Source organism: Dipodomys ordii, unplaced genomic scaffold (genome assembly GCF_000151885.1).
Source record: "Dipodomys ordii isolate 6190 unplaced genomic scaffold, Dord_2.0 Scaffold1, whole genome shotgun sequence".
Taxonomy (NCBI): Eukaryota; Metazoa; Chordata; class Mammalia; order Rodentia; family Heteromyidae; genus Dipodomys; species Dipodomys ordii.
Genome location: NW_012267217.1, coordinates 34,525,374 through 34,539,496, shown reverse-complemented (window position 1 = coordinate 34,539,496; position 14,123 = coordinate 34,525,374). Strand labels below are relative to the sequence as shown.

Genomic DNA, 14,123 nt, shown 5'->3' with positions numbered 1-14,123 from the left:
GGGTTACAGTTACATGAGTAAGGCAATGAGGACGTTTCTTGTTGTATAGAGGGGTTACAGTTACATGAGTAAGGCAATGAGGACGTTTCTTGTTGAGCATTGTTACCCCTTCCCTTGTGGTTGTCCCACTATCCCTTCCCTCCCCCACCTTCCACATACTAGAAGTTTTTAATAGCACCCGTCTCATTTGTTTTTGAAGCCCTCTCTGTTGATTGCACCTTTGTGTGCAAATATAAATTAACTGTAAGGCTCTTTTGCCTAAGCGCTGTCCCTGAGCTCTTCAGCTCAAGGTGAGCACTATACCACTTGAGCCACAGCGTCACTTCCGGTTTTCTGGTAGTTAATTGGAGATAAGAGTCCCATAGACTTTCCTGCCCAGACTGGTTTTGAGCCACAATCCTCAGATCTCAGCCTCCTGAGTATCTAGGATTACAGGCGTGAGCCACCCGCGCCTGGCTGGTTCTTAGAATTTTTATCTATATGATACTAAAGCTACACAAGTATTGTGGTGGATATTTGGTACCTAGTCTTTCTAAATTCCTTACATATTGATAATGTTATGGAATGGGAACAGACTTAAAGAGCTAACTCAATACCAAATAAGTGGCAGGTGAAGTACAAATGGAAACGAACAGTTGGCACAAATGAGAGCTATGGTATACAGCATATAAAGCCCTCAACAAATAGTTGCTATTTATGACACATCTCTACCACTATTATTCATAGATGATAATAGTCATACTTATTCAAGTACAATGAAAGGATACAGCAGTGAACAGCCTCCATCCAGTCCCTTCAGTCACAGATGATAAACAAATTACCAGAGAGATAGATGATTGGTGGGGGGGAAGGGGAATAACTATAATGACAAAATAAAGCTGTCTAAGTGGAGTGCGGTCTGGAGGGCTCATTTACATAGGCTGCTCTGGGAAGCCCTTCTGAGAAGTGGAATTTGAGAAGAACCAGGAGAGCCATGTGACTGAGGCAGGGATTCCCAGGCAGAGGAAGCAGAAAGCCCAGGTGCACCTTCCCAGAAGAAGTTCATGTTAAGCCAGTGCGGCCAGCACTGTGGCGAGGGTGCTCTGAGGATGAGCTCAGAGGGCCGCCTGATCCTGAGAACCTGCTGGGTCATGGGAACTTGGTGGGGTATAGTCACCAACAAAGCTAGAAGTTATAGGCGAAGTTTTAAGCAAGGAGTGAGGTGGAATCCAAAAGAAAGATTTCATTGGGTAGTTGGATGAATAGTGCATTGCAGGGGACGAGAGCAGAAAGGGCAGCTTCTGCTGTCACCCTGGCGAGACAGGGTGGTGTGGAATGAGAAGTGGGCTGCTTCTCCACAGATTGTCAGGGAAGTAAAGATGGCGATGGCTTGGGAGTGCCACACGGGCTACCTCGGCGGCAGTTAGAACAGGAATCTGCCTGAGAACCGAGGGAACCTGTGTGTGAGTTAGCGAAGATGAGACTTCCTCTCAGCAGGCATCCCAGGCTGGGGCCTGCACTTCCAACCCTTGTTCCCAACCTTGGGATTAAGAGCTGGGAAGATGAGGAGTTGGGAAGATGAAGCCAACTTCAAAGTTTGGGACCTGAGCAATTAGAATAAAGTTGTATTTTACTGAAATGTAGGCTATAGTTAGAGCAAGTTCAAGGAAGGAAATGAAGAATTCAGTTTTCCATGCTATTAGACATTCAAGTGGAAACACTACGAGACCATTGGATGTACAAATTTAGAATAAAAAGAGAACTTGGGACTGGAATAGAAATCTGAGATTTGTTACCATATGAGTTATATTATATTAGACTTCATTATTATATTTTCCTTCATGTAGTAGTACCTGTTTATTATGTGAAAGTAACTATGATAGTGACAACAATCATGATATTAGGACTTAAAAATTCTACCATATGACTTTTAAAATCTAGTTTTTATTATTTTTATAACAAAAATCATTAAAACCATTTTAAAAGATAAAGTGAAATAAGTCTGTTTGCTTATTGCCTACCTCCTAGATCTAAATTTAATCATTACTACTAGGTTCTTTAATATCCTTCTAAAATGTTTCTATGGATCTAGAGCCATGGGTGAGTACATATATAGATATGCATGCATTCTCTTTTTATATGAATGAGGCCATGGTAAATATAGTCTGCAACTTCATTTCTCTTTTATAAAGAAATCTTATAGATTCTGTCAGATCAACCTCCATAAAAGTCATACCAATCTATATTCCTACCAACAGAATAAAAGATTGCTGTTTTCACAGTCTTCACTAACATAGCATATGACCAAACTCCTCAATCATCGCCAAGGTAGATGAAAAAAACAGTCCTGTTAAATTTTACATAGACTTTTTTTTTCATGTCTACTGGCCTTTTACATTTCTTTTTATGTGAGCTGCCTTTTTGTGCTTTTTGCATGTTTTCTTAGCTTTTAAAATGGTTTCTAAGAGCTCGATTATATTAAGGAAATTAATCCTTTGGGCTAAGTCTATTTTTTTCCTCCAAATAAATTGTGTGTTAAGTAATGGCTGCAGTTAAAAAAAAATTAAAAGTGCAGGTGACAAAAAGGGATATTTGATTGCTGGGGACACTGGGAAGGGATGGGCTTTTCCTCTTTCTTTCCTCCTTCCCCAAACCATTTCCCTTCCCCCCCCCCCCATCCAGAGAACCTTACCCTCTTTTTCCCCATTTTCAGTGCTCTTTGCCTGACTGGAAGGAGAGACCAAACGCATACATTTTTTTTACTTATAGTTGGAACAAAAATTACCTTTCAGGCTACTTATCTTGCTTTTTAATAGTAGGAAACCTCAACCTTGACAGAAGCTAGGCCTTCCTAATAGATCTGAACTTGAAACTAGTACATTATATGTGTGAGTATAAATAATTATTTCTGTGTTTTCATTAACATCTATGGAGTAAAGTAAGGAAGAAAAAGCACCTGCTGCATACAAGATACTATGCAAAGCCTGTGAAATTTATCCCTTTATGGTCACAGCAACTTAGGGAGACAGTTTTTGTTGCTCTTGCTTTATGTATGGAGAAACAAACACGTAGCACAATTAAGAAGCTCTCCTAAAGTGGAAGGGGAAGTACAGAAATGGAAGGACAAAGGGTAAATAGTCAGGACATTATGTTGAACATGAACTATGCAACTTGTGCGTGGGGATGGAAGGGGAAAACTAGGAGAGAGCGAGGGAGGGGGTGGTGACATTGTCCAAAAAGAAATGTACTTATTATCTGATGTATATAACCGTCACCTCTTTGTATATCACCTTTATAATACCAATAAAGAGCCAGGCACTGGTGTTCATGCCTGTAATCTCAGCCACTCAGGAGGCTGAAATCCGAGGATCTAGGTTTGAAGCCAGCTCTGGCAGAAAAGCGCAATGTCCAATTACTTAGGAAAAATAAAGTGCGCCGAACGTGAATTTGAGCTCAAGTGGTAGAGTGCCAGCCTTGAGTGAAAAAGCCAACCAAGAGCACCAGGCCCCAAGTATCAGCACAAAAACAAGAAAGCAAAATCAGGGGGCGAGGGAACAAACCCTAAGATGACGCGGTTAGAAAGGTGCCAAGCCTTGTGCGGTAAGGGAAGGTCACCTTGCCTTGCTGCCTCCCATAGACCGTGACTTTCACAGTCATGTTCTTCTTCAACTTTTCTAATAGAAAAGACTAAGAAAGGGTCTGGGAATGTGGCTTAGTGGTAAAATGCTTGCTTAGCATGTGTTAAACCCTGGGTTCAATACCACATAAACAGAAAGAGCCAGAAATAGCACTGTGGCTCTTAAGTGGTAGAGCGCTAGTTTTGCACAAAAGAATCTCAGGGACAGTGCCCAGGCCCTGAGTCAAGCCCCAGGACTGGCAGACACTAAACACACAGAAAAGACTAAGAAAAAATATTCTTATTTTGTCCATCCATAGGCTTAGGACTGAAGTAACAGATATAAGACCATACTATTTTTACAATAAAAAAACATTATAAAAAAGAATATACTAATACATGCAGCTATTTCCCCTCTATTGGATTATTAGGTTGATAGATATTCATATAAAAATACATCAGTGCACTCTTTCCAGTGTGCTATGTGGCATGGTCTCTACCCATAGTTCTCACTGTACTGTTTGGGGTGGTAGTGAGCATTTGGGCCATTGTTTTATTCTCTGCAGGCCTACAATGGGCACCATCAGGCCTTGGAGGTCCTTCTGCAGTCTCTGGTGGACCTGGACATCAGGGATGAGAAAGGCCGCACCGCTCTGGATCTGGCTGCCTTCAAGGGACACGCGGAGTGTGTAGAAGCCCTGATAAACCAGGGAGCATCCATCTTTGTGAAAGACAACGTCACCAAAAGAACGCCGCTTCATGCCTCAGGTAGGCCTGACTCAGCGTTTATCACCCAAGTTCTGTAGCGCACTCCTGAGTACAAATAAAAGAATAGCAGCATCTCCTTTCATTCCAGTCTTTAAAATACCAGTTTTCTTTCTACATCAGACGTAGCTGCACACTTCTAACATGTTTTGATATGGTTGATGGTTTCTGGCTAGCTTCTGGTCTTCTTCCTAACTCCAAAGAGACTTTTGGAAGCTTTGGCCAAAGGCTCCCTACTATAAGCTTCCCAAACAACAGAGAAAGTATAATGTCCAGAATATGTCACATAGAATGAATCATGTCAAAAGCACAGAGCATTTTCTCTAATGTTAGTATTTCCATTATCCCCCTCCCTCCCAGAGCAGCTTTCCTTGAACCCCAGCCTCCCCTCCCCGCCCCCCACAAAAAAACAGAGACTCTGTAGTTACACAAAGACTCTTAAAAGAAAGTTATTTTCTTTGCTTCTGGCATTTTAAGACAAGACAAAAAAAAAAAAACTGAAGGAAGTCACTGCCCATGAAAAACCCAGATGACAAGAGCCATAAAGAGAGAGACAGAGACAGACAGACAGACAGACAGACAGACACACACACACACACACACACACAAATCACAGCATTTAGCGCCTGCTAATACTGTATCTTAGGGACATTTCATATACAGAAGCCCATCAATACACCAGCCTAAGTTTGATTCTTAGCTTTTGTTTTGATTCCTGACACCTCAGAGGTATAAATAGAGACCACTAGTGGCTCACACCTGTAATCGTAGCTAGTCAGGAGGCTGAGATCTGAGGATTACTGTTCAAAACCTGACTGGCAGAAAAGTCCATGAGACTTTTGATCTCCAATTAGCCACCAGAAAACCAGAAGTGGAGCTCTGGCTCAAAGTAGTAGAGTGCTAGCCTTGAGCCAAAGAGCTCAGGGACTGCACAAGCCCTGAGTTCAAGCCCTATGACTAGCTCCCCCTCTTCCACCCCCCCCACAAAATGATTACATGTATAAACCAAAAAGTAAGTAGCTTTCTGGGATTTCTCTCTCCAACATACATGAAAACTTGTAACCAACAAAACACATCCAGGCGTATACACAGAAATAAAGGTCATGTAAAAGAGTTTTTGGCTTGGCTAAGCTATAAATACCTTTGAGTTCAAGAAATCCAGTAATATCAGCCTTTGATGAGGGTAATAGATAGAACCTTATAAAGAGAAATAACCATCTTACCCAGTGAAATATGGTTGTACTGAAGAACTATAGGAGTGAAGATGTTTTCTAAAAGACCTTATGACTCATTATTTGGGAAAATTTTCTAGGAGAAATATACTCCATTTATATCCCTTATATCCTGAGCCAATTATAGAGATTGAAAAGGCCTGGATCTTACATAATTACCTGAAATGATAGTAGCTGGAAAGAAAAGCTTTAGCAGCGATAGTTCATGTGGTCAAATTATAAATTATTTTCCATCGTAGTCTTTTTTGCTTCTTTGGCTGGTGGTATTATCTAGTCTAAATTAATTGCCAATTATTAAGGCAAGCAACCCTTTTATGCTACCATGTAATTCCTGACGATTACAAAGCCTGTATTGGTTGAAGAAGCCCATCCTTGCAAACAGTAAGCAATGGCTAACAATCACACATTGGCCACTGTGAAGTAGGTGTGGTCCAAGGGCACCCCCTAGTGGTCAAGAGGATTTACTCTGTTAGGGTTTCCCTTAATGACACAGGCTGTCATTTGACTCTTACAAAATGTCTGGGATGCAGAGGTGATTTAGGATCTGTATACTCAGAATCTTTTGCAGCTCCCTTGAGAGGCCAATTTCTTTATTTCAATTCCTTGAAATATTGTGAAAAGCAGCCAGGATGGATACTGGAGATTTGGCACAGAAAATGCGGTGACAGTTACAATGGGTTTTGAGCAACATGGAAAAAAATGACTGTCACTCATAGCCAAGGAGAAGCTGAGATAAAGAAAGCTGGGTCTGACAGAACACAGCTAAGGATATTGTCATCTTTCTGCTAGCAGGCAGTTGAGGGGAGAAATCTAGTGTGTGAGAAGGTGAGCAAGAAGATTTAAATTTTCCTCAGAGCTATGGGTTGAGTTCAGTAAGCTTGTGTGAAAACACAGGTATAAAATCATAACTATAGATATTGTTTTCCATCTGACACACAGAGTAATAATAGGAAATTAGATGCTGTTTTCTTACATTCAATAAAAAATGGAACCATTAAATATGAGCACTTAAAGAATGTTACATTGCTACAGAAAGAAGAGCTAGTCAAAAAAATGTGTTTCCCTTCCCTCCATGAACCCATGGCTGTGATATTTAGTGGTCAGTCCTTCCGTGATCATTTCCTTTTAGACATCTTAGACATTGCAATGATGGTAACAGATGTTTGCATAAATTTAAAAATATGACAGAAACACAGCAACCATAATATATTACCTGTAACTCCAGTCTGCCAAGTTTCTTCTCAACATACATAAATGGATGGTGAATGGAATAGTCTACGTAGTGTGGGCATTATTCCTGTTGTTCATTGGGTGGTATCGATAAATGTGAGCTCATTCTAATAGGCATTGTCCCTGAAAACTGTCAATGTTAAATTAGCATTCTTTCATGTCTGGCAAGCTATAAAAAGGACTGTAAAACACAGGTCTGAAGAGAGCCTTTGTCAGCCTAACATAGCTACATCATTTCCTTTTTCCCTCCACATTCATCACCAGGGAAATTCGATGTATTTTATTGTGTTCTTATTGTTCAGACAGGAGAGTAGGTCATGTTCGGAATTTTAAACGTTTTTGTTCTCAGTTTACTCTCTGAGTAGAAAGCCACATTTAGGTGGCTTCTTCCTTCTCTCTTTCTCCTCTTCTTCTTCTTCTTCCCCCTCTTCTTCCTCTTTCTCCTTCAACTCTTCCTTCTCTTCCTCCTCCTCCTCTTCCTCTTTCTTATTCCTCTTTTCTTTTGCTCAGTAACTTGGAGGAAAGAGCCTTACTCCAGGGGGGGTTCCATCCCAGAGGGGCTCCTTCCCAGCAGGCCATGCTCCACTGCCACCTAGGAAAGGAGCATCTTGCCAGGTGTGCACATTCTCTCCCAGAATGTAAGGCCAGCCTGACATTGAGGTTGCATTGCATTTCCTGCCCACTCTTGGGTCTGCTGCAGGGAGGGTGGGGGTGGGGAGGGTGGATTGGATGAGGGCCAGCAGCCCTAGGAAGGGGCTTAGAAGGCACTTGAGTTAGAGGAGGGGATGATATAGAGAGGAAGGAGTGAGGCAAGGAGGAAAGCAGAAGGAATGTCTCCTGAAGCCTGCAGTGTGCTTGTGACACTGTGGGCTGTGGTTTAAGGGACACTCGGACCCCACAGGGACCCATTGTTGAGTCTCCTGAGAGTACCAATCAATCATCCCTGAGCAAGGAGCACATGTACACCTTTCCAGCTTGGTGTTTTGCTTTAAGCCACCACTAATCAATGAGAACTGCTGCTGGACTGTCTACTGTAGAATGTAAGGTGACTCCGAAGAAGAGAAGGCATCTATTCTGTTCTTCCTCCTTTTCCCCTCCTTCCTCATCTCCTCTCTTCCCCTCCACCTTCCTCCTGTCCTGCTACTGTTCCCATCTCCTCTCCCTTCTCCTTTCTCCTCCTCCTGCTTTTTTTTTTCTTATTTTTAAAAAGGTCTGGAGTCAGGCTTGTCAGAGGATGATTGTAGAGAAGCAACGCTTGGAGGAACAATAGGAGAACTGACAAGGGAGGAGGCCTGTCAGTCCTACGTAAGGAGATAAGAAAGGACACCAAATTTAAGGGAAACTTCCTCCGCAGGGGAAGCAGAAAAGGGAGATGCAGCTCACAAATTCCTGGTAGGAATAAAGGAGCTGAGAGATGAACACTGGGCCAGGATATTCGTCAGGCCATCAGGAATTGGAAATACAGGGGTCATTGGTGGCAGACCACTGACTTGAAGTCCAAATAAATTTCACTCTAGAGGGATTTCTGTAGTATTTGTCTGTTCAAAGGATGTCTATCATTTTTTCTTTTCTAGTTATTAATGGTCACACCTTGTGTTTGCGGCTATTACTGGAAATCGCAGACAACCCGGAAGTAGTTGACGTCAAAGATGCCAAAGGACAGTAAGTGGCCTACAGTTGGCCTTGGGTTGATATTTTAGTCACAAGAGGGAATTGGTTGGTTTATTGAACAGTTAGGAGGGCTTATGGCTGAATTCTAGGTTGGGTGAAATTCATAGGTGAAGGTTCTAGAAAAACAGTGCTCTGTGCCAGAGCCTATATCCAGAAAAAAACACCAGGAGAGTGTGCATGATGGTCGTGGCCGTGTTCCCTGGCTTTCTTTTACATATTCCCGTCTTTCTCCTCTTTCTTCCCATCTTTAATCTCTTGAGGCTGCTACATCCCATTTCATTAAATTAATAATGGCAAAAAGACTAGACATTATCCCATTGACATTTTTATCCTTCCTCATTCTGTTCTTCCAAGAATTTTCTCGTGGTTTATTTCCCGCCCTGTTCTCTTTTCCAAATAGGCAATGCAGATAGCTAAACCTCTGGTTTTAACTAGTCCCAGGTATGTGGGCTAGAACCTCACTTCTAGGATTCAGCACTCTGTTCTTTCCTCTAGACCTATCAGGCTTTTCTTTAAGACAATGAAGAATGAGGAATGAAGAATGAAAAATTGTGTTTTTCTTTTTTCTTTTTCTTTCTTTCTTTTTTTGGTCAGTTGTGGGGCTTGAACTCTAGGCCTGGCACTGTCCCTCAGCTCTTCAGCTCAAGGCTAGCTCTCTACCCCTTGAGCTACACTTCCAGTTTTCTGGTGGTTTATTGGAGATAAGAGTTTCACAGACTTTCCTGCCCTGGCTTTGAACCGTGATCCTCAGATCTCAGCCTCCTGAGTAGCGAGGATGACAGGCGTGTGCCACCGACGCCCAGCTTGGATTGCTGTTTCTTTGCATCTGATCATATAAAATAATACTAATTGAGATGAACTCCAAGAAATGGAAGCAAGAGGTTTTTCTCTTTGTTGCTGTTTTTGCTTTCTTTTCCTTTTGTCTTCTTTGTTCATTTATCTGTTTTTGTGATGATAAGGAGGGGGCACAGAAATGGAGGGATAAATGGTAAACAAATGTAGCATTGGTACTTACTAGACCCTATGTTGAAAATGAACTATACAAATTGTGGGTGGGGCTGGGAGGGAAAAACTGGGAGAGAGTGAGGGAAGGGGAAGATGACATGGTTCAAAAACAAATGTACTCTTTATCTGACTATGTAACTGAAACCCCTCTGCACATCACCATTAGAATGACAATAAAAATTTATAAATAAGGAAAATATACCAAAAAAGAAGAGGGTTTTCCTCATACACATACAGTCTACCCAACTGATACTTAATGCATGCCACATGGTTCCAATAATGAGGGGTTAGGAATAGTTGGAGACGGGATTTCCACCAGCCCCACCCTATGGATCATTCCTCTTCCTCCATTCCTTGTGGTGTTAGAACAGGGAGAGATTTGCTCATTGTACAGAGCAGATAGAAAACTGAGGACAAAGAAAGCACTGGCTGTTGTCAAGAACAACAGAGAGGTATTCACCCACTGTAAGTATTTTCTACCTCATTTGAAAGCCTGTTTTTCTCTCCCTAGAACCCCGCTAATGCTTGCAGTAGCATATGGACACATCGATGCTGTCTCCTTGTTACTTGAAAAGGAAGCAAACGTAGATGCTGTTGACATTATGGGATGTACAGCTTTACACAGAGGGGTACGTATGCCTTTCATAGCTTTCATCAAGCTTGTTTCCTCTTTGTATTCCCTATACAAAATTTAAGAAAAAAACTCACTGCATGATATAACCAATTAACCTCAGCCCGACAAAAAGAAATGACAAAATCTTGTACAAAGGTACAGTAATGAAAGCACTGTTAGTTCCTGTTCTTACGACTTCATGACAGACTGTGATCATAAATGCATGAACACCTATCGGTGGGCTTGCTTCTTCTTTCTGATTACAAAATACATGTACATCATAGATAATTTGCAAAGTGTTTTTTTTTTAACACAGAGGAAGAAAATCATGATCACTACTAATCCTATATCCTGGAGATAACCATTTGGGGGAGTATACCTATTTCCAATTCTTTTTCTTCTCTTATGTAGATTTGTCTTATTCTTTGATAAGAGAGAATACAGAAAAAGCTATTTGGAATCTGTCATATTTGTCTCAGGATACATTGACAGCACAAGGGGAGGGTTTGTTGTGATAACTCTATAGATACATACAATGGACTTTGAACAAGTTTCCCCCCTTTGCTAGTTTTTGGTGGTATTTATTATGCTACCTTCATAATGAAGATATGCTGTCTTATACTGTCTTCATTGTGCTGTATTCAGATGTGTGTGTGTGTGTTTGTGTGTGTGTGTGTGTGTGTGTGTGTGTAAAATGAACTTTGATTCTCTTCACTCCTCAGTACCTTCTCCTTTTCCCTTTCATTGATCACTGGAGTATCTCATATTCCATCATCAATCATCATTATCATCATCATCATCGTCATCGTCGTCGTCGTCGTCATTTATTTATTTATTTATTTATTTATTTATTTTTGGGTCCGGTCGTGGGGCCTGAACTCTGGGCCTGGGCGCTGTCCCTCAGCTCTAAAGCTCAAGGCTAGCGCTCTACCACTTGAGCCACAGCGCCACTTCTGGCTTTTTGTTTTTTGCTTTATGTGGTGCTGAGGAATCAAACCCAGGGCCTCATGCATGCAAGGCAGGCGCTCTACCACTGAGCCACCTTCCCAGCCCCATCATTGACATTTAGATATGGATCTCACATATGAGTGGAAACAGGCAGTGTTTGCCTTTTTGAGCTTGACGTATCTCACTTAACATAATGTTCTTCTGTTTCGTTCATTTTCCTGCCAATGACATAATTTCATTCTTCTTCATGATTAAATATTGCTCCAGGTGGTGCTGTATATATGCCGTATTTTCTCTATCCATCTAACTGTTGTTGGGCAACTAGGCTGCTTCCACACTGGCTCTTGTGAACAGCACTGCAATAAACATGGATGGGCAGGTCTCTCTTGTGTATTGATTTACAATTTTTCAAATATATGCCTAATGGTGATAAGATAGATCATAAGGTTAATCTACATTTAAGTTTTTGAAGAATCTCCATGCTGATTTCCATCATGCTGCACTTGTTACATTCCCTCTAGCAGTGGATGAGAGGCCTTTTTCCCTAAATCCTCACCAACGTTGTTTGTTTTCTCAATGATTCTAATGATTTCTCAGTGATTCTATTCTGACTGAGGTGAAATGGAATCATATTGAAGTTTTGATTTGCATTTCCTTGATGGCTAATGATGTGGAACATTTCTTCAGGTATCTGCTAGCCATTTGGACTTCAGAACACTGTGTTTGTTTGATCATTGGTTAATTGAATTATTTGTTCTCTTGCTGTTTAATGTTTTTGAGTTCTTTGGATATTCTGCAATTAATCTTCTGTCTGTTGAATAGCTAGTGAAAATTTTCTTCTTTTCTGTGGGGTACCTCTTGGTTGTGGTGCTTGTTTCCTTCAAATACATCGTTATTTTTTATATTCCATTGTGTGCTTGTGTTCTTCCCTTGATAACCTGCTTTTCAGTAGTCAATGTATTTCTAATTGTTCTTTTCTTTCCATTGTTTTATTTATTTATTTATTTTTCTGATTTGAAGAGTTTTTATTTATTTATTTATTTTTGTGAACTGTTTTATTTATTTTTTAAAACTTATTGTAAAGGTGATGAATGGGGGAGGGGCTACAGTTATATAAGTAAGGTAATGAATACATTTCTTTTTAAACACTGGTACCCCCTTCCTCCTGTTTATCTCTCCCTTTTCCCCTTCCCTCCAAGTTGTAAAGTTCATTTCCAACCTAGTGCCTAGTGAATATCATTGTTGAATTAGTTCATCATTTGTCCTGCTGTTTTTGTGATTCCTTATCCCTTCCACGAAGCAGATAAGCTTCTACACAAGACAAAGGGCACAAAAAACTAAAACAGAAAGAAAAAATACAAATAACTGTATATAGGACATATTAAGAACCTCTTGTTTCCAATTTTTGGAGTTCATTTTGATATGCTTCATTATATATTGTCTTATGCACTTAGCTATTGGGCTATTGTGATCCCCTGCTAAGAATTTCATAGATCTAATCATTCTTTGTTACACCTGATGCCAAAGTGAACAATTCTTTGTATAAAGCTGATAAATTGCTTTTCAAAGGATTCCATAGCAGCCAAATGAACAAAATCAGAAATCATATTTGTGGACAGTGGGAATACCTTAAATGGAAAGAACTTTATTGGTTAGTGTCATCATCACAGTTCTTATTTCTTGTGGGTTATACAACACACCAGGAGCCTTTTCCTTTAAAGTCATGCAGCACAAAGCCTCCCTTCCCCCATGACAGAGTACACACACACACACACACACACACACACACACACACACACACACGCACACACAATGGTAGTCTCCTAAGACAATAATAGAGCTAGATAATTCTATCATTTAATGTTTTTACTGGACCCTTCTGTCGATGTAAAAATATCCTCTATGTTATAATGTTACAGTATTCAGCTCAACGACATGCCAGGCAGGTAGATAGCATAAGTGTACAGTAGGCTTTTCTTTCTGGCTTGTGTGCATATGTTCTGTGTTGATTTTTTTTGGGGGGTCCAGTCTTGGGGCCTGAACTCTGGGCCTGGGCGCTGTCCCTCAGCTCTTCAGCTCAAGGCTAGCGCTCTACCACTTGAGCCACAGCGCCACTTCTGGCTTTTTTCTTTTTGCTTATGTGGTGCTGAGGAATCAAACCCAGGGCCTTAGGCATGCAAGGCAAGCGCTCTACCACTGAGCCACCTTCCCAGCCCCTGTTCTGTGTTGATTACAAAGCAACAAACTAGCCTGACAGAGCAGAGCTGTATTATCTTCTTAGCCCTAACAGCAGCCTGTGTGAACACTATTCTTATTCCTATTTATAAGCAGATTAAGTGAGGCAGAGAGAAGCAATGTGATCACCTTTTACAGGGGGTGGGAGCCAGGATTTAGTGCATCTTTCTTATTCTAAAGTCTGTACTTTCTCCCAAGTCATGGTGTCTTTTGTGATTAGGTTTGGAAACTCAAGAGGTGTTTGTAAAATGTTCTGCTGTTCATAGACTTTTCTGGCATGAAGTTTGATGGGTTTTCCTGCCTCCCTCCTCTGTACTAAGACAATCTGCTTTCCTTAAGGCCAGAGGTAGGCCCTCTTGCTCTGAGCCCAGCGTCATCTGACTGTTTGGCTCCCTGAATCTTCCTCTGCCCTTCTGATGTTTGTGTTATATTTTCATTGCAATTCATCAGATTATGACAGGACATGAAGAGTGTGTGCAAATGCTGCTGGAACAAGAAGTGTCCATTCTCTGCAAAGATTCCCGAGGGAGAACGCCCTTGCACTACGCAGCTGCAAGGGGCCACGCCACATGGCTGAGTGAGCTGCTTCAGATGGCTCTTTCTGAGGAGGACTGTTGTTTCAAGGACAACCAAGGCTACACGCCCCTGCACTGGGCTTGTTACAATGGTGAGTTGCTTGCAATTCCACTGATTCCATAGACATCCAGCCCCAGGACCAGTGTGAAATAGCTCAGTGTTATGAACCGTGGCTTCCTCTTTCTGCACCCTAGATGCTTGGTCGTTTTTGTCTGTTTGATTGGTTGGTTGGAACGATTTTTCCCTGTGTCCC

At 41.3% G+C, this 14,123-nt stretch overlaps 1 protein-coding gene across 2 annotated transcripts in view; it reads left to right on the top strand.

Moving 5' to 3' along the window:
• Ankrd44 (ankyrin repeat domain 44) overlaps nucleotides 1-14,123 on the top strand; it is a 188,621-nt gene that overhangs the window by 156,998 nt on the left and 17,500 nt on the right. For both annotated transcript variants that reach the window (XM_013009697.1, XM_013009688.1), the window contains exons 17-20: nucleotides 4,162-4,363; nucleotides 8,397-8,484; nucleotides 10,010-10,127; nucleotides 13,745-13,961. In XM_013009697.1, the coding sequence (XP_012865151.1) occupies nucleotides 4,162-4,363; nucleotides 8,397-8,484; nucleotides 10,010-10,127; nucleotides 13,745-13,961 (625 nt within the window). The remainder of the gene's footprint in view (nucleotides 1-4,161; nucleotides 4,364-8,396; nucleotides 8,485-10,009; nucleotides 10,128-13,744; nucleotides 13,962-14,123) is intronic.